We start from the raw sequence: 27,757 nt of genomic DNA, 5'->3' as shown, positions 1-27,757 counted from the left end.
TATTTATTAAAGTACATAACAATTTATTATCCATTTCAATATTTTGTACACAATGTATAATTATTTACTTTGAAAACCTATTTTAACAATACATTTCAACACTTATTTTTAATCAGCTAATAATCCAAGCTGACTAGATATTTGTTTACCAAAAGACAAAGAATTAGAAAAAAAGACAAAAAGAAAAAACAAAGATGAAAAAAGGGATAAAGGGGGCCAAAAAAAAAAAAAATACAAAACGCAAATAGAAATCATCAACATTTTACGTTTGGCATAGAGATGAGCTTTACACCTAAGTCCGAACCCGTAAGCCTTAAACATCACATGAACCCCAAATCCACTTCTACTTGGAATTGAATCTGATGGTCATGGCCCTTCCTAATCTCGCCTCCTCCTTCTCCAACCCTACCGCCACCGCCACCGCCACCGCCGCCGCCGCCACCGCCACCACCGCCACCACCGCCACCACCGCCGCCGCTTCCGCCCCGTTATCGCCTTCGGATGACCCGTCTAAGAAAATTAGAAAACCCTACACCATTACAAAGTCACGTGAAAGCTGGACTGAACCTGAGCACGATAAGTTCCTTGAGGCTCTGCAACTGTGAGTGAAACAATTCTCAAACTATTTCAATTGCTAGGGTTTAGGGCTGTAATTGCGAAGGTTTAATTTGAGTTACGGGAGGGTTGTTTCTGTGAAGCTCTTAAGATGTGGGTTCAGAATTTTCAAAAAAATTTCAATTTGCTAATTCATTGCTAGGGTTTAGGGATGTAAGTTAAAAGGTTTAATTTGAGTTACGGGAGGACTGTTTTTGTGAAGCTCTTAAGATGTGGGTTCAGAATTTTCAAAAAAACTTCAATTTGCTAATTCATTGCTAGGGTTTAGGGATGTAAGTTAAAAGGTTTAATTTGAGTTACGGGAGGACTGTTTTTGTGAAGCTCTTAAGATGTGGGTTCAGAATTTTCAAAAAAACTTCAATTTGCTAATTCATTGCTAGGGTATAGGGATGTAAGTTAAAAGGTTTAATTTGAGTTACGGGAGGATTGTTTTTGTGAAGCTCTTAAGATGTTGGTTCAGAATTTTCAAAAAAACTTCAATTTGCTAATTCATTGCTAGGGTATAGGGATGTAAGTTAAAAGGTTTAATTTGAGTTACGGGAGGATTGTTTTTGTGAAGCTCTTAAGATGTTGGTTCAGAATTTTCAAAAAAACTTCAATTTGCTAATTCATTGCTAGGGTTTAGGGATGAAAGTTGAAAGGTTTAATTTGAGTTACGGGAGGACTGTTTTTGTGAAGCTCTTAAGATGTGGGTTCAGAATTTTCAAAAAAACTTCAATTTGCTAATTCATTGCTAGGGTTTAGGGATGTAAGTTAAAAGGTTTAATTTGAGTTACGGGAGGATTGTTTTTGTGAAGCTCTTAAGATGTTGGTTCAGAATTTTCAAAAAAACTTCAATTTGCTAATTCATTGCTAGGGTTTAGGGATGAAAGTTGAAAGGTTTAATTTGAGTTACGGGAGGACTGTTTTTGTGAAGCTCTTAAGATGTGGGTTCAGAATTTTCAAAAAAACTTCAATTTGCTAATTCATTGCTAGGGTTTAGGGATGTAAGTTAAAAGGTTTAATTTGAGTTACGGGAGGATTGTTTTTGTGAAGCTCTTAAGATGTTGGTTCAGAATTTTCAAAAAAACTTCAATTTGCTAATTCATTGCTACGGTTTAGGGATGAAAGTTGAAAGGTTTAATTTGAGTTACGGGAGGACTGTTTTTGTGAAGCTCTCAAGATGTGGGTTCAGAATTTTCAAAAAAACTTCAATTTGCTAATTCATTGCTAGGGTATAGGGATGTAAGTTAAAAGGTTTAATTTGAGTTACGGGAGGATTGTTTTTGTGAAGCTCTTAAGATGTTGGTTCAGAATTTTCAAAAAAACTTCAATTTGCTAATTCATTGCTAGGGTATAGGGATGTAAGTTAAAAGGTTTAATTTGAGTTACGGGAGGATTGTTTTTGTGAAGCTCTTAAGATGTTGGTTCAGAATTTTCAAAAAAACTTCAATTTGCTAATTCATTGCTAGGGTTTAGGGATGAAAGTTAAAAGGTTTAATTTGAGTTACGGGAGGACTGTTTTTGTGAAGCTCTTAAGATGTGGGTTCAGAATTTTCAAAAGAACCTCAATTTGCTAATTCGTTGCTAGGGTTTAGGGATGTAAGTTAAAAGGTTTAATTTGAGTTACGGGAGGATTGTTTTTGTGAAGCTCTTAAGATGTGGGTTCAGAATTTTCAAAAAAACTTCAATTTGCTAATTCATTGCTAGGGTTTAGGGATGTAAGTTAAAAGGTTTAATTTGAGTTACGGGAGGATTGTTTTTGTGAAGCTCTTAAGATGTTGGTTCAGAATTTTCAAAAAAACTTCAATTTGCTAATTCATTGCTAGGGTTTAGGGATGAAAGTTGAAAGGTTTAATTTGAGTTACGGGAGGATTGTTTTTGTGAAGCTCTTAAGATGTTGGTTCAGAATTTTCAAAAAAACTTCAATTTGCTAATTCATTGCTAGGGTTTAGGGATGTAAGTTAAAAGGTTTAATTTGAGTTACGGGAGGATTGTTTTTGTGAAGCTCTTAAGATGTTGGTTCAGAATTTTCAAAAAAACTTCAATTTGCTAATTCATTGCTAGGGTTTAGGGATGAAAGTTAAAAGGTTTAATTTGAGTTACGGGAGGACTGTTTTTGTGAAGCTCTTAAGATGTGGGTTCAGAATTTTCAAAAAAACTTCAATTTGCTAATTCATTGCTAGGGTAGTCAATTGCTAATTCATTGCTACGGTTAGGGATGAAAGTTGAAAGGTTTAATTTGAGTTACGGGAGGACTGTTTTTGTGAAGCTCTTAAGATGTGGGTTCAGAATTTTCAAAAAAACTTCAATTTGCTAATTCATTGCTAGGGTATAGGGATGTAAGTTAAAAGGTTTAATTTGAGTTACGGGAGGATTGTTTTTGTGAAGCTCTTAAGATGTTGGTTCAGAATTTTCAAAAAAACTTCAATTTGCTAATTCATTGCTAGGGTATAGGGATGTAAGTTAAAAGGTTTAATTTGAGTTACGGGAGGATTGTTTTTGTGAAGCTCTTAAGATGTTGGTTCAGAATTTTCAAAAAAACTTCAATTTGCTAATTCATTGCTAGGGTTTAGGGATGAAAGTTAAAAGGTTTAATTTGAGTTACGGGAGGACTGTTTTTGTGAAGCTCTTAAGATGTGGGTTCAGAATTTTCAAAAAAACCTCAATTTGCTAATTCGTTGCTAGGGTTTAGGGATGTAAGTTAAAAGGTTTAATTTGAGTTACGGGAGGATTGTTTTTGTGAAGCTCTTAAGATGTGGGTTCAGAATTTTCAAAAAAACTTCAATTTGCTAATTCATTGCTAGGGTTTAGGGATGTAAGTTAAAAGGTTTAATTTGAGTTACGGGAGGATTGTTTTTGTGAAGCTCTTAAGATGTGGGTTCAGAATTTTCAAAAAAACTTCAATTTGCTAATTCATTGCTAGGGTTTAGGGATGAAAGTTAAAAGGTTTAATTTGAGTTACGGGAGGATTGTTTTTGTGAAGCTCTTAAGATGTGGGTTCAGAATTTTCAAAAAAACTTCAATTTGCTAATTCATTGCTAGGGTTTAGGGATGTAAGTTAAAAGGTTTAATTTGAGTTACGGGAGGACTGTTTCTGTGAAGCTCTTAAGATGTGAGTTCAGAATTTTCAAAAAAACTTCAATTTGCTAATTCGTTGCTAGGGTTTAGGGATGTAAGTTAAAAGGTTTAATTTGAGTTACGGGAGGAATGTTTTTGTGAAGCTCTTAAGATGTGGGTTCAGAATTTTCAAAAAAACTTCAATTTGCTAATTCATTGCTAGGGTTTAGGGATGTAAGTTAAAAGGTTTAATTTGAGTTACGGGAGGGCTGTTTTTGTGAAGCTCTTAAGATGTGGGTTCAGAATTTTCAAAAAAACTTCAATTTGCTAATTCATTGCTAGGGTTTAGGGATGTAAGTTAAAAGGTTTAATTTGAGTTACGGGAGGGCTGATTTTGTGAAGCTCTTAAGATGTGGGTTCAGAATTTTAAAAAAAACTTCAATTTGCTAATTCATTGCTAGGGTTTAGGGATGTAAGTTAAAAGGTTTAATTTGAGTTACGGGAGGACTGCTTTTGTGAAGCTCTTAAGATGTGGGTTCAGAATTTTCAAAAAAACTTCAATTTGCTAATTCATTGCTATGGTTTAGGGATGTAAGTTAAAAGGTTTAATTTGAGTTACGGGAGGATTGTTTTTGTGAAGCTCTTAAGATGTGGGTTCAGAATTTTCAAAAAAACTTCAATTTGCTAATTCATTGCTAGGGTTTAGGGATGTAAGTTAAAAGGTTTAATTTGAGTTACGGGAGGGCTGTTTTTGTGAAGCTCTTAAGATGTGGGTTCAGAATTTTAAAAAAAACTTCAATTTGCTAATTCATTGCTAGGGTTTAGGGATGTAAGTTAAAAGGTTTAATTTGAGTTACGGGAGGACTGTTTTTGTGAAGCTCTTAAGATGTGGGTTCAGAATTTTTGAAAAAAACATCAATTTGCTAATTCATTGCTAGGGTTTAGGGATGTAAGTTAAAAGGTTTAATTTGAGTTACGGGAGGACTGTTTTTGTGAAGATCTTAAGATGTGGGTTCAGAATTTTCAAAAAAACTTCAATTTGCTAATTCATTGCTAGGGTTTAGGGATGTAAGTTAAAAGGTTTAATTTGAGTTACGGGAGGACTGTTTTTGTGAAGCTCTTAAGATGTGGGTTCAGAATTTTCAAAAAAACTTCAATTTGCTAATTCATTGCTAGGGTTTAGGGATGTAAGTTAAAAGGTTTAATTTGAGTTACGGGAGGACTGTTTTTGTGAAGCTCTTGAGATGTGGGTTCAGAATTTTCAAAAAAACTTCAATTTGCTAATTCATTGCTAGGGTTTAGGGATGTAAGTTAAAAGGTTTAATTTGAGTTACGGGAGGACTGTTTTTGTGAAGCTCTTAAGATGTGGGTTCAGAATTTTCAAAAAAAATTCAATTTGCTAATTCGTTGCTAGGGTTTAGGGATGTAAGTTAAAAGGTTTAATTTGAGTTACGGGAGGACTGTTTTTGTGAAGCTCTTAAGATGTGGGTTCAGAATTTTCAAAAAAACTTCAATTTGCTAATTCATTGCTAGGGTTTAGGGATGTAAGTTAAAAGGTTTAATTTGAGTTACGGGAGGACTGTTTTTGTGAAGCTCTTAAGATGTGGGTTCAGAATTTTCAAAAAAACTTCAATTTGCTAATTCATTGCTAGGGTTTAGGGATGTAAGTTAAAAGGTTTAATTTGAGTTACGGGAGGACTGTTTTTGTGAAGCTCTTAAGATGTGGGTTCAGAATTTTCAAAAAAACTTCAATTTGCTAATTCATTGCTAGGGTTTAGGGATGTAAGTTAAAAGGTTTAATTTGAGTTACGGGAGGACTGTTTCTGTGAAGCTCTTAAGATGTGAGTTCAGAATTTTCAAAAAAACTTCAATTTGCTAATTCGTTGCTAGGGTTTAGGGATGTAAGTTAAAAGGTTTAATTTGAGTTACGGGAGGGCTGTTTCTGTGAAGCTCTTAAGATGTGGGTTCAGAATTTTCAAAAAAAACTTCAATTTGCTAATTCGTTGCTATGGTTTAGGGATGTAAGTTAAAAGGTTTAATTTGAGTTACGGGAGGGCTGTTTTTGTGAAGCTCTTAAGATGTGGGTTCAGAATTTTAAAAAAAACTTCAATTTGCTAATTCATTGCTAGGGTTTAGGGATGTAAGTTAAAAGGTTTAATTTGAGTTACGGGAGGACTGCTTTTGTGAAGCTCTTAAGATGTGGGTTCAGAATTTTAAAAAAAACTTCAATTTGCTAATTCATTGCTATGGTTTAGGGATGTAAGTTAAAAGGTTTAATTTGAGTTACGGGAGGATTGTTTTTGTGAAGCTCTTAAGATGTGGGTTCAGAATTTTCAAAAAAACTTCAATTTGCTAATTCATTGCTAGGGTTTAGGGATGTAAGTTAAAAGGTTTAATTTGAGTTACGGGAGGGCTGTTTTTGTGAAGCTCTTAAGATGTGGGTTCAGAATTTTAGAAAAAAACTTCAATTTGCTAATTCATTGCTAGGGTTTAGGGATGTAAGTTAAAAGGTTTAATTTGAGTTACGGGAGGACTGTTTTTGTGAAGCTCTTAAGATGTGGGTTCAGAATTTTCAAAAAAACTTCAATTTGCTAATTCATTGCTAGGGTTTAGGGATGTAAGTTAAAAGGTTTAATTTGAGTTACGGGAGGACTGTTTTTGTGAAGCTCTTAAGATGTGGGTTCAGAATTTTCAAAAAAACTTCAATTTGCTAATTCATTGCTAGGGTTTAGGGATGTAAGTTAAAAGGTTTAATTTGAGTTACGGGAGGACTGTTTTTGTGAAGCTCTTAAGATGTGGGTTCAGAATTTTCAAAAAAACTTCAATTTGCTAATTCATTGCTAGGGTTTAGGGATGTAAGTTAAAAGGTTTAATTTGAGTTACGGGAGGACTGTTTTTGTGAAGCTCTTAAGATGTGGGTTCAGATTTTTCAAAAAAAATTCAATTTGCTAATTCGTTGCTAGGGTTTAGGGATGTAAGTTAAAATGTTTAATTTGAGTTACGGGAGGACTGTTTCTGTGAAGCTCTTAAGATGTGAGTTCAGAATTTTCAAAAAAACTTCAATTTGCTGATTCGTTGCTAGGGTTTAGGGATGTAAGTTAAAAGGTTTAATTTGAGTTACGGGAGGAATGTTTTTGTGAAGCTCTTAAGATGTGGGTTCAGAATTTTCAAAAAAACTTCAATTTGCTAATTCATTGCTAGGGTTTAGGGATGTAAGTTAAAAGGTTTAATTTGAGTTACGGGAGGACTGTTTTTGTGAAGCTCTTAAGATGTGGGTTCAGAATTTTCAAAAAAACTTCAATTTGCTAATTCATTGCTAGGGTTTAGGGATGTAAGTTAAAAGGTTTAATTTGAGTTACGGGAGGACTGTTTTTGTGAAGCTCTTAAGATGTGGGTTCAGAATTTTCAAAAAAACTTCAATTTGCTAATTCATTGCTATGGTTTAGGGATGTAAGTTAAAAGGTTTAATTTGAGTTACGGGAGGACTGTTTTTGTGAAGCTCTTAAAATGTGGGTTCAGAATTTTCAGAAAAAATTCAATTTGCTAATTCGGTGCTAGGGTTTAGGGATGTAAGTTAAAAGGTTTAATTTGAGTTACGGGAGGACTGTTTCTGTGAAGCTCTTAAGATGTGAGTTCAGAATTTTCAAAAAAACTTCAATTTGCTAATTCGTTGCTAGGGTGTAGGGATGTAAGTTAAAAGGTTTAATTTGAGTTACGGGAGGAATGTTTTTGTGAAGCTCTTAAGATGTGGGTTCAGAATTTTCAAAAAAACTTCAATTTGCTAATTCATTGCTAGGGTTTAGGGATGTAAGTTAAAAGGTTTAATTTGAGTTACGGGAGGAATGTTTTTGTGAAGCTCTTAAGATGTGGGTTCAGAATTTTCAAAAAAACTTCAATTTGCTAATTCATTGCTAGGGTTTAGGGATGTAAGTTAAAAGGTTTAATTTGAGTTACGGGAGGACTGTTTTTGTGAACCTCTTAAGATGTGGGTTCAGAATTTTCAAAAAAACTTCAATTTGCTAATTCATTGCTAGGGTTTAGGGATGTAAGTTAAAAGGTTTAATTTGAGTTACGGGAGGACTGTTTCTGTGAAGCTCTTAAGATGTGGGTTCAGAATTTTCAAAAAAACTTCAATTTGCTAATTCATTGCTAGGGTTTAGGGATGTAAGTTAAAAGGTTTAATTTGAGTTACGGGAGGACTGTTTTTGTGAAGCTCTTAAGATGTGGGTTCAGAATTTTCAAAAAAACTTCAATTTGCTAATTCATTGATAGGGTTTAGGGATGTAAGTTAAAAGGTTTAATTTGAGTTACGGGAGGGTTGTTTTTTTGTGAATTTGGATCATTCTTGTTGTTCGTGTTGCTTCTAGGTTAGCTAGAATGTTTGCGAAGGAAATTAAGGAGTTTGGGAATTTATTGTAGTTTTACGGAGCAATTGAAGATGGCATATGGTATTGTTTGAGTTGAATGACATTATACAAGTTTGTTTCTTTATGGGTTTAAGAAATGTGTACTTCGACAAATTGTGGATTTTGCTTCTTGTGTTAATTTACAAGTGTGTGTGTGTATATATATGTCAACTATCCCTAAATTCGAAATTCGAAATTTAGTTGGGGTCGGCCAATTTTCCACCATATATCAGTGTTGTCAAAGGCACGCTTAAGCCCTGAAGCGAGGCGCAAAACATGTTGAGCGCTTCGCCTCGCTTTATGGGCGCTTCAGTGTTGCCATCAAGGCTCTAAGGCATACTTTTCTTTGCTAATGAGTGCAATCCCGAAGATGTGACACTAAAGATATTTCACTTTATCATATTTTTTTTTTTCAATTTCTTTGTCCATATATTTGTTATTCATGCTTATGAATATTAATCTTACACTTCACATACATATTTGTAGCTTTTCTCCATTTGCACCTTTTTTTTTCGCGCTTAAAGCCCCAAAGGATCTTGGAGCTTTTTGTGCTTTTCGCTTTTGATTACACTGCCATATATATGTTATCAAAAACAGTTAGTGGTTGAAGGGACGTTCCATAGTTACCCTTTTTTGTATCTCAACATTGTATTGGAAGTGGTTACTGGTTAGTCTCAGTCTGCTGATGAAATAGCTTCATTATACTGAATTTGACTACTTTGCTTATTACTACTATGTTCATTTCTAGAATTAAAAAGAGCATTAAGATGTCTCCTTTGAGTTAAGATTGCTTTTTTGTTACTGATTACCGATTTTGTTAACTACAGCTTTGACCGTGACTGGAAAAAGATTGAAGCGTTTGTTGGATCAAAAACTGTTATTCAGGTAATACTTAGGTTACCCTAGCATATGCACTTATTAAGTACCTTTCTTTTTCTCTACACCATCATTTAGGTTTCTCTCACTCTATTAAATGACAACCGACTGACAAGTAACTACCATCAAGTTAACTCTTTCTTGTCTAATTGTTAGCTTCCCAATATAACATGGGATATTGTCGACAACTGTGGGATCACCTAGTGGAAAATTCCCAATCACGAGATTGGGGTTTGAGTCCCAAAGATAAGAATGTGGTAATGTTACTATAGGTATGACTAATAGGGAGTTGATGGCACACACGGTCAACTATCATCACTGAAAATGTTAGTTTTTGTGGATAAAATGGATAACAAAGTGACTAATGAGCCATTTTGGTTGTTTCGAGTACTTGTTAACTTATTAGGATTAGGATCACCGTGCATATCTTTTATACTTGTGGAAAGGGCTTTTGTCTGATATGAAGTTAGAATTGGCTTTGCTTTTTCTATTCTGCGGATAGATTCACTTGTTTTCAGGATTATGTAATGATCCAGAAATAAAAAAATACAAAAAGCATTTCTATATCTCTCCGGATAGGCGGAAGGATCTTTGTCCATCCCCAACTTCCTTTCAATCCACATTGGAAAATTTAGGCTTTCTCTAATAGTCTAGTAAAAAAGATTTTTTTTTTCTTTGAGAAAGTAAAAGTCATTGTTAGGTCTAGTCAAAAGGACTTTCTGAAGTCTTTGTGGCTTTTGACTGAGTTTTGTTGTTTACTTGAATAAAGCAAAGTACTAGATTATCTTATGCTTACATAAGCCTTAGGGATGTGCTTTATTTGGTTTAAGTGGTGAAACTGACTACACCAGGAATTTTTTGGCTTATTTGGTTCGTTTTGTTATTCAATTTTCAAACAGAAAATCAAAAGTTTGGGCCTTCACTTCAAATTGCCACCAACAAAGGCCTGGTACTTCAGAACTTAACAGCTATTCATCTGCTTTTACATTTGACGGATATTTAATGTTCACCTGTCTATAAAAAAGGGCAGCCCGGTGCACTAAGCTCCCGCTACGCGCGGGATCCAGGGAAGGGCCGGACCACAAGGGTCTATTATACGCAGCCTTACCTTGCATTTCTGCAAGAATGTTCACCCGTCTATTTTAATCGATTTTCTGTCATGTCCAAAATGGCACATGTAATACCTCAAAAGCCTGTAGATGAAGTTTAGTATGTCTCTTTTTGCGTTTTGTTTTTTTCTTTGATTTATTTATTTATTTTTCTTCCCTAGGCTGGGACAAGATGCAGTTGATTTTTATCTTTCTCACTCAGTCATGTATTTTGTTTGCCCTCCCTTCTATTACCATCAGTTTTCCTGTCATGTCTGTATCACTATTTTGACTTTGATCTGTTGGAGAAGCTAATGAAGTTAGGGATAGTTTTCCTTTTATTTGTATTTTTTCAGAAGCAGGGTTTTAGTTGAATATTTTATATTTTGCAGAAAAACAGGTTGCACCTTTGTCACGGAAACCAACTATGTGTTGTGCTATTACCCAATAGTCTTTCAAACTTAAATTTATCACATTGTTTATTTATTAATTAGAATCTCATTAACCAAAATGAGGCCCAAACAAAAGCTCAAATCATGGCCCAAACAAAAGCTCAAATCATGGCCCAAACCAAAAAAATCAAATCACAAAACTGAATCAGGTGGCGTGCGCTATGCACATCATAAACCAAAAACAGATTGACTGGAACCGAATCAAATGGAATACTTTTTTTTTTTGGTTATACATGAATCTTTGGAGATGTGTCCAGAGGTGTCTTAAAAAGTTTGATCACTTTTGCAGATACGTAGCCATGCTCAAAAATATTTTCTGAAGGTCCAGAAGAGTGGAACCAATGAACGTCTTCCTCCTCCTCGGCCAAAAAGAAAAGCTGCTCATCCCTACCCACAGAAAGCCTCAAAAAGCGGTAAGAATTGTTTATGTGGTTTAATTTTATTAACATCAGCTATACATGGAAATAATTGTATTCGCTTTCTGAATATCTCGGCAGCTCCAGCTGTCTCACCAGTGCCTACATCTTTTCAAGCTTCCCTTCCGTTACCGGAACCTGGATTTGTTAAAAGGCCTGATTCTTCCTTGTTACCTAGCAATCCAGCTACTGTTGTGTCTGTGCCGTCATGGACTGACAACTCTGAGCCACCAGTTAGTTTGTCGCAAATGAAGAAAGGTTTGGTTATTAATGTGTTCTCTTTTGGTTAGATGCTGTTATCTCACTTCTATGGCATATTGGGCTTTGCACTGAAGTAATTGACTGTTCTTCTGATAGATAACGCGAGCGAAGCAGGTCAGCCAGTCACCAATAACCGTTGCTGCAGTAGTAATGAAAGCACTCCAAGATCAAAATCAACAGTTGAGGTGACGGAGCGGACTCAAACACCCTCACTGAGAGGTAAATCGGTATTCTGGAGATACTTATCATGTTTTTAGACTTGAAATTAGTCAAAAAATTGGGCTGTGAAATATTATCCTATAACAACGTACCATTATGGTTCTGCGCCTCGCGCTTTGGTCCAGTGGTAAGAACGCAATGCGTAATGTGTGAGTTAGGTGCACATCAGATTTGAAACCTGCTGCGGATAAAATCATGGTATGTAAGTTGTGAAGATTATAGAGGCGGGGCCATGATCCACCAAGTTTTGAACTGTGCACCGTTGGTCCTCAGGGATTTTGCGGTTATCACCCAAAGAAAAAAAGAATCATTGTGATTCTCTTTATCATTCTGATGAAGTGTCCTGTGCTATCTTTTATGGTTCTATATTTCTTTGTTTTCTTCAAAGTTATCATTCTGATCAATGTGGTGTACCTTTTTTGTCTTTTTGATGAGTAATGTGGAGTCTCTTCTTGGGAATTAAGCGTCTACATAAACTGAATCCGTTTCATATGAGTTACTGATGCCTGCCTGTGCTACGTAGGGTATCTGCAATTAATCATATTGCAAGCCATTACCATATTTTATCAGCAATAAATTAACAAATAACTTGTCTATATGAGATTCTCTTGATCCCTCGAAAAGTTATGCATATTAATACATATAATTTGAAAGTCATATCGCTGTTTCAAGTATCCACAGTATCATATAATATTCTTTTCTCAGTCTCTTGTACTCTGTTCTTTAGTGCTAATTTACACCAAACATAAAAGTAATAAAGAATGTGAACTATGTTTACGGTGATCAATTTCCATTGTTCCAATGCACAAAGGAAGAAGAAAGACGGATTTGCTTTGAGGCCCTCACAACATACATTCAATATCTTTTCATATTGTATTACTCATCCTTTGTTTTATCAGACAAGGAAAAATGTCTATATTTTCAAGTACTGTAATTATTGGTTTCCAAACTCATATTGAATTTGAATAACAACAACATACCCAGTATAGTCCCACAAGGTGGGGTCTGGGGAGGGTAGAGTGAACACAGACCTTACCCCTACCTTGTGAGGGTAGAGAGGCTGTTACCGGTAAACCCTCCGCTCAAGGAGAGATAAAAAGGAAGTGGTAATAACTAGCAGTAACAACAGCATGATAATAAGATAAACAAAGTGAAGGAAACAATCAGGTAGTACTAGAGCTATAAGAATAGGCAAATAGCCAAACGTAGAAAAGATACTAATACTCCTGTGTGCAGAAAAGAATGCGCACGGCAACCTACTAACCTATCCCTCAACTCTGATACTTGGCCTCCACACGATCCTATCAAAGGTCATGTCCTCTGTAAGCTGAAGATGCGCCATGTCCTGCCTAATCACTTCTCCCCAAGATTTCTTAGGCCTACCTCTCCCCCTCCTCAGGCCCACCACGGCCTAATCACCTCTCCCAAGATTTATAATTATTTTCTTCTGACAGATAATACAATTGCTAGCTAAGTATAAACTCTATTTTTGAGTTTTTAAATTGATATCTGTCAATATTAAAGCCTGATTACTGTTACTGATTACGTGAAAAAAGTTCAAAAAGCCTGGGTAGTGCGTCAGCTTATTGCTGGTCTATAACTGAAACGATTGCACAATCGGATAATAATTTTGTCTTCGTCGGTGCCTGCAAAGGTTGTTGTCCTACTTTGAAGTTGTTACTTCGTCGACATATTGATGATAACTGTAGTTGATTCATGCTAGTTGTTAATTGCTCCAAATTTTGATGATAACTAGAGCACAACGGTTTTCGAGCACAAATTTTTCTCTTGTTAAAGTATGCAATGCACAAGTTGGTTTCTAGCTATGTTACATAGGTTCTTCATTTACCTCAACATATGTTGTGGATGTGTGTGATATGTGTACTTCATGAAGATTTTTATAAATATACTGAAGTTAGACAAAAAATACCATATGTACCCATACTAGATACTTACACTTGGATTACCCTTTAAGGCTGGAGATGAGTCTATGTAATCCCTTGCTTCCAAAATCCTAGCTCAAAACAGGAGGTGGCGGGAGAGTTTTTCTTTCTTCTTTTTTTTTTTTTAATTTTTTTTTTATCTATACTCCTAGTCCTAGATGTTGTTTGCCTCCTTTATGAAGTTATCTTTGAGATAAATGAATTCAACAAGTCTAGTTGAACAATTTTTCCTACTTTTCATAATCTTACAAATCCTGATATTAGCAAGTAAATGTGAGGTGGCAGATTCCATGTGGGGAAAAACTCATTTTTATTGTATGTAACTCTCACCCTATTTATAGAGAAATCTTACCAAGAAATGGGAATGGGGGTACCTTGCATTGGTTTCGTAGCCGTTGGCAACTTCTCTGAGAGTTTATATACTCCTATGTGCTTGCGGGCACCATGTGCAGAACACAATAAAAACCTTAAACTATACTATATCATAACTTTGAGAGTGATTTGCAATATTTTCTCTACTCTCCCATTTTTGGATATTAAAGGAAGGCTTTCAATAGAAAAAAAGTTTTTTTTTTCCGTCTGATAGATCCAAAATAGATCAAACGTGGAAAGAGTTTGATATTTTTTCAAGTTAAACCAATGGAATTTAAGTATGGAGTGCTAAGTTACAGAAGTCATGTTCTTAGGCTGGACAGATAATGAGAAAGTCCAGAAACGAGAATTGATGAGCCAAAATTGAGAGATCTAAGAGGAGGGAGTAGTAGTGAAGGACATGAAGAGGGGAACAGGAATCACATTGTACTCCTGAGACTTTCTTTGCTCAAAGTTAATAAAAACATTTTGATACATATGGGTTTTATAGGAGAGTTACTTGGTGACGAAGTGGAGCTTGGATGACAAGCTGTCCAGTGGCCACAGAACTTTGACAATGTTTCTGTCGACAATTGCTATCCAAACTTGTTTCCCAAAACTCTTACTTGCAGCACAAAGTTCTTAACTTGACCAAACTATAGCAAATTGGAAAATAAAAGAGACAGGATAAAAGTCATAAAAGTAGATATGCCATAATATCTTTGATAAGACAAGTACAGTCTTATAGACACACTTGGAAGGAAATGAAGTTAAACTGCTTAAAGGCTGAATTTTTTCATATGATAGGATTATCCCAGAAGTTGGATTTGCCTTGTGTTTCTCATTTATTCTTGTTAAATTATTTGCAATCTTTCTCCAGCTTGGAAATCTCAACCCTGTTGAGTTAAAAAAGTTTACTTCTCCTAAAAATCAAGATCTAATTTCTGAAACTCTCGGTAAGGAATCAATATGCGATTGGACAATTTCTGTTCACCAGCTACTTTCGGTAGGCACCGCGATTGGTCTAATACCTGCGAAGGGTGAGAAAGCTGTACGGTAGATCTTAAAACTAGTCACCTTGCCGAGTGGCAGTTAATCCTGATTCCAATTGTAACTGAGATGCAGAGTATCTTTATCTCCTTCCTTATAAAAGCTCTTTTTCAACTTCAATGTAAAAGAAGAAGCTCTTTTTCAACTTCTCGGCTTCAATCAGTGTTATTATGCTTGCACTGTCAAATTGACTATCCACTAAGCTATATGCTCTGTTCGATCTCTAGTTTACATAAGTTATCACCAGCCTAGCCTCTATTCTTTGGGCCATTGAAGAATGCTTTTCTTTGTTTGGAAGAACCTGTACCTCTTTGTTAACCCGTTCTGTTGGTTGGCTTTCCACCACTGGACTTAATGTAGTCCACAATAATTTATTCTGCCGGCATGTAGCCTTTTCCTCCTTTTTGTTTGTGAAAATCACAGGCCTTAATATCTCATTTTTTATTGATAAAAATCTTGCTGAGTCCTCATTTTGTTGATAAGGTTGTCGAGTTCTCATTATTATTCTGACTTCTGAATGCAAGATGACATACTGCTTGTTATCTGTGCTTACATACTGTCAATTGTGATCCAGAAAAATCAAGAGAGAATAGTGTGATAATTAATCACTTTTTGTGAAACTGTATAATTTTTCATGAACTGTAGTTTGCAGTTTGCAGTCTGTCGGAAACAGCCTCCCTACCTTTCAAGGTGGGGGTAAGGTCTGCGTACACTCTACCCTCCCCAGACCCCACATTGTGGGATTCTACTGGGCATGTTGTTGTTTTAGTTTGCAGTTTTGGTCCAGAATTTTCTCCAAATATGATTTCAGTTCTTTTTCTTTGCATCTCTTCCTACAGTTTAAAAAAAATATTTTTCTGCAGCTATGGTCCTTGCTGCATTTGATGACTTCTTGACATAGCCTGCTTTGATGCTAGCTAGATCTAGATCTTGTTTTCTTTATGCCATGTTATTCATCGCTCTATTCACTAATAGTTTCGCACTCATTCTGCAGAAATAGAGTTCTCTTTTCCGCAAATAGAATCAAAGATTCTCTTCTCATTAAGTTTTTAAATATATACGTTGCTTTAGTTAGATTTTTACTATGCTAATGTTGCTATAAATTCTTTTTTGTATCTGCAGTTTTGCCTGACTTTGCTCAAGTATACAATTTCATCGGCAGTGTATTCGACCCTGCTGTTACAGGACACTTGCAGAAATTGAAAAAAATGGATCGCATTGATGTTGAGACGGTATACACTCTATTCTGTGCTGTTTCATTTTCCTGTGGCTTAATCCTCTTTCTTGTCATCTTGTTTGCCTGATACAACTTGCGCTTTGTCTTCGGGAGTACTTTCAAAGATGAAGCTTCTGCAAAGAGGGTGTCTCCTGATCTTTCATTATTGTGTCTTTTTAAGGGCTAATTATTTCCATTTCTATGCGACTGCATACCAGGAGGATTTGCTCTCATCGTCTATTCAACGGAAGCCTTTCTCATCAAATTAATGTCTACTTCCTGGGATTGACTTAGGAAGGGAATTGGGTTTTTTTTTTTTGGGAGAAAATTGTGGGGGTGGGGGTTGGAATTTCTTCTTGTTGCTATGAGTAATTCCTCTCTTTAGATATGGAGGGAAGGATAAAAGGGGCTGACTTTACTTCCTAGTATCCCTGCCAACTCTTTCCCTGCAAAAGGCCAGAGTAGTGGATATACGTTGTCATAAAGTATCAGGTTCAATCTTCATTTGCTTAGTGATACTTGTTTTTGTGTGTTTGTTAACTTGTATGTGGCCTGTGGGCATCCGATCTGGATGCTACTTTTTGAAGGAAGAATAAAATTTTAGCTAGGCTTGAATTTGTTAATTAGACTTTTCATCATTGCATATGGCAATAAAGGATGTCTTCAACTATAGAACACCCCCGATAACCAAATCCACAATACCCTGATCCCTTGCCGCATCCCACCAGGTCCTTGCGCTTATCATCTTAATCATGTTTACCATCTAAAAGAATTTAGTCGTGTGCTCCTGGTAGGAGTTGGTCCCACAAGCATTTGATTTAGGATTTAAATAAATTTTCCCCTTGACTCTTGCGCAGGTGTTGTTGCTGATGAGAAATCTCTCCATCAACCTTACGAACCCCGACTTCGAGCATGATGTAAGTACATTATGTTTGTTGCATTTTGATTTCTGATATTTTTTAAATGGTTACCTGGAGCTTTTGGTTGGATATAGCTTCTGCTGGTTCTTTTGCCATGTGGCTTGGTTGGTCTGAAATTAGTGAAACCTGCAGTTATTGCAGTCTTCTGCTTTTGCCCCTTGGTGCTGACCCAGGAGGGCAAGGAGCACGAATGTGGTGGTTAGATAGTTGGGGAGACTGGAGAGAGGAGGTTGGTTTTTGAGATTGGGAAGAGGGAATTGGTAGAATGTTGGAATATTAGAATCTTAGGATAGCTATATTGTTCCATGTCAGAATATAGTATGGGTACATTCAATAGTCATGTATAAGAATTTCTAGGCGTAAGACATTCGTCTTCACATTCTCCAAAACTCTTATTCTCACTTGGCAGAAGACCTCTATGATCTCGGTGGAGACTTGAATCGTTTTCCGTTTACTGACGAGCTGTTTTATGCTGTATATGTAGTGCACTCAGTCAAAAAAATTTGTTCGTTCCTTGTTCCCGTAGGTTTGGTAAACTGTTTCAGCTTTTCTGGTGATTGTTTTGACAGCACCATGCCTCTGATGACTGATGACTGATCAACAAATATTATGTTAACATGCCTCTTTAGTGACTGTTTTGGCAGCAGTATACCTTTTTTTATAGTGGCTCTATAGGAGAAAATGATCAAACTGATCCTTAATGTCCGGGGGTTGGACTATTTTGGTCCATAATGTATGCCCTTGATAGAAATAGTCCATGTATGCAAAAAGTTGACACTTTTGGTCCTAAATCCAGTTTTTAACTGAAAAATATTATCTGCACCTAACATGACTTGCTTAACCAAGAAGAAATTAAAGAACCTTCTTTGATTATCCCAAAACGCAAAGAAAGAACCTACCATAATGGTGGTGGAAATTCAACACTGTTTAGAGCACAGGAAGGAAAAGCTTGCAAATGAAATGCTTAACAGCTCACCTGCAAATCATGACATATAGAGCTTTCTTTCTGATGTGAACTTAAATGGTATCACAAATTTACCAAGGTGAGGGAGTTGAAAGTAATCAAGAAACCGCCAGAGGAATCTGTTGCGTTACGGTGATGATTTTTGCAAATTAACAACTATTGGGGTTCTGTTTTTGACGTATGCTTCTCAGATAATTTTTCATCAAAGGGAAAACATGCTCACACACTCTTTAATACATTAACCGAAGACTGCTTAATTCTGAAAAGAAAAGAAAACAACTTAAGAAATTTACCAACCAAGTGGAAGAATCACCATTCACCGCCATCCATGGATTACGGGATTGATGTGTTCTTGATCCATATGGAGCTCCTTTTGAATCCTTTTACCTTCCTCAGCATAAGCCTATATAGACACTGTTTTCTTCCTCTGTAATTCAGGGTAATTCAATGTCTGGGTTTTTTACAATCTGCTGAACTCCTCCATGAAACGAAGAAAACACTTAGGAGATAAAGAGACAACATATTGCAAACTCATGGGCTCTAAGTTCTTTTTTGTGCATTGGTGTTATCAAAGAGGGTTATTTAGAATCAAAGGTATTCAATTTTTGAATACGTCAAGGAATAAGGACTATTTTGTTAAGTGGTACTCCTTTTGTTCCAATTTATGTGACACTCTTTTCTTTTTAGTTAGTCCCAAAAAGAATGAGACATTTTTGTATTTAGTAACAATTTAACTTTAAACTTCCCATTTTACCCTTAATAAGATGATTTACAATCATACTAATATATATGACTAGACCACAATTTTCAGAAGGCTTCCTTTGATTCTTACTCTGTGTCCAGTCAAACACCATCACATAAATTGGGATGGAGGGAGTATGTATTAAGGGCCAAATAGTTCAACTACCATATATTAAGGACCATTTTGGCCATTTTTTCGTTCCTACAGCACCATGTCTCTACTGACTATCCCAATATATTTACTCCTGTCTTAGGACTTGCACTTCCTTCTGATGATTGTTCCTGGAGCTTGTACCTCCTGGTGACTTTTCCGTCAATATTCCAATTATCACTATATAAGCTTTTCTGGTATCATCCCAGCCAGAGTGCCGTCATTAACCGGCAGCACCAGTTCAGGTTCTATGCTTCAAAATTCAATTTGTGAACTTAGGATTGTCCCCACAAAAATGAAAAAAGAAAAAAAAAACATACTCATAGGTGATATCTCTGTCTTCATGTTCAGGGAAGTGTTCGGATGTTGCATTAGATGTATTAGTTTAAAATGGGTAAAGTATTGTATGTAAAGGTGTGTATTGTTACTTGTCTTGTGCATTTCCCCCTTCTTCTCTCTGAATAATTATGTGCTAGTCTTCACCTGAAACTGATAGTATATTCTTGATGCAGAGGCAGCTGCTTTCATCTTATGATACAGACATCGAGAAGCAGTGCAAATGAAATCATCAATGACAACAAACTTTAAAGTGCTGCTCAGTTTAGTACTTCATGCTATGACCTTTGCATACCATTCCCGTTTATTCTTTTGCTCGAGAGTATTAGTCGTAACCAATGCCATATCGGAGTTGGTCGAGAACAAACGGCAAGTGGAGGACCCACATGTAATAATACCAGAAGCCTTGGTTTGTTCGATAGCTGCTGCTATTTCAGAGTCAAAGTTCTTTTGCCTGTGCAGTTCATATTTGTGTATATACTGTAAGATATAAACAGAGATGATAGTTGTGATGAGGGAACTTAAATATATAAAGCTGGGTTTATGTAAATTCAAGTTTTGACAAGACTCCAGCCTCTGCGGTACCGGCAAATTCTTCATGCCAATTGTAAATGCTTCAACAAATGAGATCATTGATTTTCGCTGGTGCCTGCTTCCTTTTCCTGATGTTTGAACTGCTCAACTGGTGGACTTTCAAGTTAGTGATTAAAGAGTTAAATGCTGTAATACACGGACCTGTGGAACCTTATTTGGCCCCTTCATTTTTTTCCGCGGATTACCCTTCTTTTGGGGTGGTCTTTAATTTTTGCCCCTCAAATTGGTGGTCCATAATATTTGCTCTTCGCTTAACACCCTTGAGTTTGAATCCAGGTTCGGTCCAAAAAAAAAAAAAAAAAAAAAGAAAATTCGCAAGGTATAAGTTGGGATTCGCAAGGCATAAGCCAACTTACGCCTTAAGGCAAACTTTTACCCAAAGTTAGACTTTAAGTCAGAGGTTTGGAAAATTACAGTAATTTTTTTTTTTTTTTTTTTTTTTTTGCTTTAAGGCAGAGTTTGAAACTCAACTTACATAAGATGGGGCCTAACTTATGTCCTGCGAATCCCAAATTATGCTTTGCGAAATTATTTTTAATTTTTGACTGAGCGGGGGTTCGAATCCGGAACCAAGGGACTTTTAGTGATGGGCAAAAATTAAAGACCACTGATTTGAGGGGCAAAAATTAAAGACCACCCCCAGCAAAGGACAATCCTGCAAATTGCCCTGCTTACTTTCAAATTGCAACTAAGTTCACATGAATCGTTTAGGAGTATAAGAATCAATGGAGAAGGGTTATACCTTAAAAGGCGTGTCTCAACCTAAGTCGCTTCACTTTGCTTTTCCCATCATTAAGTTTGTAAAATATTTCTTATTTGCAAGGAGAACAGAAATAACTAGCAGAGATGGGACGGTGCATGTTAGAACGGAAGCAGGGTAAGCTAGATTCTAAAATACTCAAAAGAATGTCGATTTAAGGGCCATTATATGGGAAACATCGAAATTTATCCTCCAGCAAATGAGTAACTTCAAGTTGAATTTCATTTGTGTACAATAATCCTCAGCAGGCAGACTGCTTATTATATATAGTTTGGGACAAAGGGCCGTGTTACAGTGCCCGCACTCCTCCACCAGGTATGCAAATAATGTATCTACAGCAACAGCAGCAGCATGTTGAACAGTTAAAAGGAAGCAAAAGATACTAGTAAAGGAAAAGCATGTTTTAGCCATTTGTTTCTCTGCATGTTTTCCCGGCCACAAAACAATTACTCCATCTTGATCCCAAATAACTACGTCTTAGTCCCGAGTCGCATTTTCTGAATCAGAGTGCGAGAGACACCTCACAATCGTACAAAGGTTCAAAGGACCAAACTTATCCTGCTTTAATGAACTCATTTGCTCTCAGGATCGTTTGCTGGTTTCTCACTGCTATCTGATTTTAATTCTCGACGTATGCAGAAGAATCAAAAGTGTGCAAATGAAGGGCTCAATGAGTAATACCATTGAGGCATATGTGCAAGACCTCGACAGCATTTCGGACCATTAAGAAATCCCCAAAAACTACTCTGTCGAAAGGTTTGGGCAGTAATCTTACGGGTTGTTATACGGAATTGAACAACCTCCATGAGCAGCACAGAGTGCACTGATATAAATGCACTCTGTGCTGCTCAGTCCACTATAAATTTGTGTCGAAAGGATACAAGGCACGTTACCTTGCAGCTTCGAGAGACTTGGGCCAAAAACCGAACGTTAAAAATGACAAAGCTTCATTGTTTCCACAGAGACAATAAAATCTGATGCTATTTCTGTGTGAGACTCTGACGCCTAAGTTTCACCAAATCCTATTGCTTTGCAAGCATAGAGTTATGATCAGATGAGGGATATCTGGGTAACAGGAAGGAATGTCGTAAAACAAAATCAAGACATTTGAACTGTTCCCAACTCAGACATTGGGGAGAGCATTTAATGCCAGGTCAAGATGATTTCAGCGTATTGATGTGATGTCTGGCAACCAACTTTCACAGGGATCCATTTGACTACATTTGGTGACGATGTTATATTGTTAATCACATTCAGGTCAGCGGAGATCAAATCTATCCTTCATATATCCATCTGTCAAGCGTCAGATTCAAACATTTAACGCTTACGGAGGAGTTCCAAAACCAAGTAGGGATTGAGTCCTAAATTTATGAACCAAAAATCTCATCTACATGTGATATTCTAGCTATGAAAGATAAGCGAGTACAATAAGAACGACAAGACAAAGGAGAGTAGAAGCAATTATCTAAAGAAGGGATTAACATATCACAAAATAGATTAACAATCCATTAATTTGTACGATCCTAAAAAAGGGTATATAGTCGCATCTAGCTATGAAAGATAAGCGAGTACAATAAGAATGACAAGACAAAGGAGAGTAGAAGCAATTATCTAAAGAAGGGATTAACATATCACAAAACAGATTAACACTCCATTAATTTGTACCCTAAAAAGGGGTATATAGTTGCTTACACAACAGAACTCAGCTAACTTGGAAGAACAAAGTTAGAAAGAAAAAAGAACAATCTGTTTAAGGCATCTACAATCTCCATATGAACACCTTCAGATGACGCAACAGTGCTTAGTCCACTTCCTCCATCTTGCTTTCTTCACCAGTTTCCTCTAGAGCAGGCATATCTGCATCCTCACCAGCTTCCTCTTCTTCCTCAATACTCAAACCCAATTTTAACATTCTGTGAAGTCTTGCAGCAAAAGTATTGGGGTCATCAAGACTAAAACCAGATGTCAGCAGAGCTGTCTCAAAGAGCAACAACACAAGATCCTTCACTGACTTGTCATTCTTGTCAGCTTCAGCTCTCTTCCTCAACTCCTCCATAATTCCATTATCAGGGTTGATCTCCATTGTCTTCTTGCTAGACATGTAAGCACCCATGCTGCTGTCTCTCAGAGCTTGAGCTTTCATGATCCTTTCCATGTTGGCCGTCCAACCATACTCGCCAGTCACTAAGCAACAAGGAGAATCAACAATCCTATCAGAGACAACAACCTTCTCAACTTTGTCTCCAAGGATGTCTTTGATGACCTTGCAAAGGCTCTCAAAAGACTTCTTTTTCTCCTCCTTTTTCTTCTTTTCTTCCTCAGTCTCATCATCAAGCTTCAGGCCCTCCTTAGTAGCAGAAACTAGTTTCTTACCATCATATTCCTTCAGTTGCCCAACCGCATATTCATCAATGGCATCAACCATGAAGAGCACTTCATATCCTTTCTTCTTTAGGCGTTCCAAGAATCCCGAGTTCTCGACTGCCTTCTTGCTCTCTCCAGTGATGTAGTAAATGTCTTTCTGACCCTCCTTCATCCTTGTTACATAATCTTTCAGACTTGTCAGCTCATCACCACTCTTGGTGGAGTGGTATCGAAGAAGGTCAGCCAACTTAGCTCTGTTCTGGCTATCTTCGTGAATGCCCAACTTCAAGTTCTTTGAGAAAGCCTCATAGAATTTGTTGTAGTCCTCCTTGTTCTCTGCAATCTCATTGAACATCTCAATGCATTTCTTCACGAGGTTCTTCCTAATGACCTTAAGAATCTTGTTCTGCTGCAGCATCTCACGGGAGATGTTAAGGGGCAAATCATCAGAGTCAACAACACCCTTCACGAACCCAAGATACTCGGGGATAAGTTCTTCACAGTTGTCCATGATGAACACCCTCCTGACATAAAGCTTGATGTTGTTCATCTTCTTGCGGGTGTCAAATAGATCAAATGGAGCCCTCTTAGGTACAAAGAGGATTGCCTTGAATTCAAGTTGCCCCTCAACAGAGAAGTGCTTGACTGCAAGGTGGTCCTCCCAGTCATTAGTCAAGCTCTTGTAGAAAGAAGCATATTCCTCCTTCGTGATTTCTTCTGGTTTGCGCAACCAGATAGGTTTCTGCTTGTTAATGAGCTGCCACTCGTGAGAAACCTCCTTGATTTTCTTCTTCTTGCCTTTCTCCTTCTCTTTATCCTCATCCACTTCTTCAATATCACCCTCTTGTTCTTTCTTGGGTTCATCATCTTCATCATCGCTAATTTCCTTCTCAGTTGTCTTCTCAGTCCAGAGGTAAATTGGGTAGCTAATAAATTCAGAGTGCTTCTTCACAAGGTCTTTGATTCTCCTTTCCTCCAAGTACTCCAACTGCAATCATCAATGCAAGTTAAGAAAAACGTACTTGAAGACATGTATGCACCAAACCAGATTAATTTAACTAAAAAGGAGAACAGTAGCCTTCAAGAACACATCTTAATTTAAGCTTAAATGAAAGTTACTCATCGATTTGGTACAAGTACCTAATGCAGGTTATTATTTACTGCTTCCATACAAAAAAGGAAGATGCTTATACAATAAAAATGAAATTACCTGGTCTTCCTTGAGGAAAAGAGTGATTTTAGTTCCTCTGCCTAATTGCTCTCCATTAACATCCCTTGTAACAGTAAATGAACCACCAGCTTGTGATTCCCAGACATATTGCTCATCGTCATTATGCTTGCTGGTTACAATAACCTTCTCTGCTACGAGGTACGCAGAGTAGAATCCCACACCAAATTGGCCAATCATGCTTACATCAGCCCCAGCCTGTAGAGCTTCCATAAACTCCTTTGTGCCGGACCTCGCAATTGTACCCAAATTGTTCACCAAATCTACGCAACCACAGAGAAAATAGAGGTATCAGTTCAACTTTCCCCTGAATCCTAGAATCTCAAAAGCCTATTGAGAGTTTGAGACAACCACCCTACCAAAATTCAACCATAACATCACTTCATTCAGAACATGAACTATATGAGCCTAGAGTTAAAAAAGGGCAGCCCCGTGCACTAAGCTCCCGCTATGCGCGGGGTTACATGGCATCAACTTTATCCATTACGCCAAGGCTCTCCTGCTATATGGGTCTAGAGTGACTGACAAAAATTCTTCAACCGGTGGCGAACCTAATTCTTAATCCAATATTTTCAACGCAGACTAGGTATACATATGCAAAAGAATTTTAATAATGTGCATATATGTTTATTATGAACCACATCTACTCAAAGCCTACTGACTTTTTAGTCCTGTATGTGTGTTTACTAATCCAAAATACAAACTACATCTGTCCTTCATTGCAGAACCCAAAAAATTAGGCTCAGAAGTCAAATGCACCAATCCAGAGCTCAAAAGGGACTACCAAAATCAGGAAATACATAGTAATGAAACGATTTTAAATAGTAGTTAGAATCCTACTCCAGTAGCTTAAGCTTTAAAGATACATTACATAATTAATTATAATTAAAACACAGACAGTGTAGAAAACAGTTTATACGCTCTCAATCCATACAAGTTAAACCAAATTGAAACACAAACACTAAAAAATAAAAATAAAAAAAATGGAATAAGCTACGACGTCTCTAAATTGCTTGTACCTAACAGTATTTTAGCTCCAAATTTGTTGATAATCCGTTGCTTAATAGGACAGATTTAGCTACATAATTTGTCCGGTCAGTGAACAATATCGCCAATAAAGATAGTTACACGCGAACATTACATATTTATCCATGCATTACCTATTTTTCGTCATGTAAATCTACAAATAGAACAAATGCAATTACAGCGAAAATTTTACGAAAAGCAAGCCGATAAACCTCTGGAAAGGAACAATTATACGCTCTCAATCTATACAAGTTAAATCCAATCGAAACACAACGAACGATAATTACACGTGAACATTACATATTTATCCATGCATTACCTATTATTTGTCATGTAAATCTACATACATTATTTACAGCGAAAACTCCACGAAAAGCAAGCTGACAGACCTCTAGAGTAAAACATTTCTAAAAATCATTACCTGCTTTAGTCATGCCGATACCGCTGTCAATAATGGAGAGAGTCTTATTCACCTTATCAGGAACAATCCTAATGAAGAGTTCAGGCTGAGCATCAAGTTTACTCTTGTCCGTCAAGCTCTCAAACCGAATCTTATCCAATGCATCAGATGAATTGCTAATCAGTTCCCTAAGGAATATCTCCTTGTTGCTGTAGAATGTATTAATGATTAAACTCAATAGCTGGTTTATCTCGGCTTGAAATGCAAATGTCTCTGCTTCAGCCATTTGCACATCCGCCATTGATACTCAAAACGAGAAGTTGATGAGAGAGACTTGTGAGTTGCGATTTTGATGTGCGGGATTATGGGAGTGGTGGGTTTATATATGAATGCATGGGAGATTCTAGGTCCTTCTATTTAGCGTTGAAAAGAGGGAAAGTCTTGCTTCTGGAGTCTTCTGTATTTTTCGATTTTCTAATTGATGGTAATAACTGAACCGGTAATGGACCGGGTTTTTTCGTGCTAATTAGTGTGGGCAAAAAGGTCTTTGTAGTCCAGTTAATAATTCACTGAACCGGTAGTGGACCGAAATTAATTACACGATATATATACATAAAACCTATATACTGATTGTATATATTAATATGTATATTATGTTTTATGTGTAAAAAATTTGTATATACGGTATGTATATTTTATATTTATATTTGGCTTAATGCATATGCAACCCTCTAAACTTGTCCCTTTTTTTTCATTTTGGCACCTCAACTAAGTGTTGTTCGTATTGAATCTCTGAACTCGTTCTCAAGTGTGTCTATCAAACCCTCTAAATCTGATTTTTATTAGAAGCAAAAAATAAATTGTGATCATGAAGGTAAAGTAATATTTTAGACGTGTGGTAAGCTATTCTTTAGGTTATGGATGTGTCGGTTTCTGCTGGTTCTGCTCTTTCACTGTCAGCTTAATTAAGAGCTTACTCTTTTCCCCCCTCTCAATTATTGCTAATCTTAGACAAAAAAAATGGCATAATTAAACTAGAATATATATATATATTAGCATGTTGCTACATTGAAGATAGAATACTATGTAAGTCAGATTGTGTTTGATAGACACACTTGAGGACGAGTTCAGGGGTTCAATAGGAACAATACTTAGTTTAGGTGTCAAAATGAAAAAAAGAATAAGTTCAGGGGCTGGATATGCTTTAAGCCTTTATATTTATACTTACTTTTACATATGCCGGCTATTATTCTTTTGAAGGGTCCAAAAATGTAATTATTCTTCTTTCTTTTTTATCGAATGTCGTTCAGACGATCAATTTTTTTTAGGAAAATTTACTTGTCATAGCTACCCCTAAGACTTAATTATAAATAATAACTACCTTATTCAATATTTAATTTTTGCAGCTATATTAGTCTAAAATTACATTTCACAGCTACCCAACTATATTTCAATTACTATGTTTCCTCATCTCCTAAATAAACGGTCCATTAGCTATTCTATCCCTAAATACACGGTCCATGAGATCTCACCCCTCTCTTTATCTCTCTCACCCTTCTCTTTCTCTCTCTCCGTTACCTATCTCACTCCCAGATCTATTTTAACAGAGGGAGTATTATAAACAGCTTATTTGGCATTTAAAATGCAAAAATTAAAGTTCAGCTCCTTTTGAAGGGCAATCCGTGCAATTTCTTCATTGTTGTTACATATCTTTTTTTTAATGCTTCCGCCTGAGCATTGAATGCTGCCGGTGGAGTTGGTGGAAGTGGTGCTGGTGCTTGGTGAGTATAATCGGTGGCTTGAAAGAGGCGATGATGATTTTGTAAAATATTGCCAATTCCCTTCTCTCACTGATAACGACGCTATTCTACCGCCCCTCCGGTATGAATCCAACGCATACTCCACCTCCGATGAGAGTTGTGGAGCTTCATGCCCACAAAGTGTTTGATAAAATGTTTCAGTATATTTCAATATATTTCAGTGTACTGTTTCAGTATATTTCGCTGTATTTCGATGTATTTCTAATTTATGAAACAGTTTCTTATATATTTCATTGTATTCCATTGTATATACACATACTACAATTTTATATTTCTTAAACAATTAACCATATTTCATTGTATTCCATTGTATATTTTTCTGTATTTGGAAGTATTTCTAAAAGTTTGGAATGGAGTAATTTGGAGAGAGAAACGTGGTTGTCGTGATTGTTGTTGGTGTTGGAGGAAGTGGCAACAAGGAAAGCAGTGGAGAGGATCTCCAGTCAATGGCCGAAGCTCAGCCATAACAATTCATCTATTAAATCTCCATGAATGGGCCAAAAGAAGAGGAAAATCCTTCT

The 27,757-nt window shown here is 36.6% G+C and overlaps 2 protein-coding genes across 3 annotated transcripts; one reads left to right on the top strand and one right to left on the bottom strand.

The window, feature by feature from the left end:
• The first annotated feature begins 219 nt into the window (after window positions 1–219).
• LOC132639417 (protein REVEILLE 6) lies at window positions 220–19,702 on the top strand. Of its 2 annotated transcripts, XR_009582108.1 has the most exons (10): window positions 220–601; window positions 8,888–8,945; window positions 10,766–10,889; window positions 10,974–11,150; window positions 11,250–11,372; window positions 15,839–15,948; window positions 16,790–16,849; window positions 18,812–18,953; window positions 19,060–19,122; window positions 19,221–19,702. XR_009582108.1 is itself a non-coding variant. In XM_060355864.1 (8 exons), exons 1-8 carry the CDS (start codon window positions 363–365, stop codon window positions 19,269–19,271), a joined length of 942 nt encoding a protein of 313 aa, XP_060211847.1. In that variant the 5' UTR covers window positions 223–362; the 3' UTR covers window positions 19,272–19,702. The 2 variants fall into 2 exon arrangements, 1 of the variants encoding a protein (XP_060211847.1); XM_060355864.1 differs by lacking the exons at window positions 18,812–18,953; window positions 19,060–19,122 and having other exon boundaries at window positions 223–601.
• Window positions 19,703–22,029: 2,327 nt separating this feature from the next.
• Window positions 22,030–25,779, bottom strand: LOC132639412 (heat shock protein 83). The gene is made up of 3 exons (XM_060355861.1): window positions 25,438–25,779; window positions 23,973–24,253; window positions 22,030–23,750 (listed from the first exon to the last, which is right to left on the bottom strand). Exons 1-3 carry the CDS (start codon window positions 25,715–25,717, stop codon window positions 22,200–22,202), a joined length of 2,112 nt encoding a protein of 703 aa, XP_060211844.1. The 5' UTR covers window positions 25,718–25,779; the 3' UTR covers window positions 22,030–22,199.
• Between the last annotated feature and the right edge of the window lie 1,978 nt (window positions 25,780–27,757).

Source organism: Lycium barbarum, chromosome 1 (assembly GCF_019175385.1).
Source record: "Lycium barbarum isolate Lr01 chromosome 1, ASM1917538v2, whole genome shotgun sequence".
Taxonomy (NCBI): domain Eukaryota; kingdom Viridiplantae; phylum Streptophyta; class Magnoliopsida; order Solanales; family Solanaceae; genus Lycium; species Lycium barbarum.
Note: the sequence above shows the minus strand (reverse complement) of the source record. Positions and strands in the feature narration are given on the sequence as shown.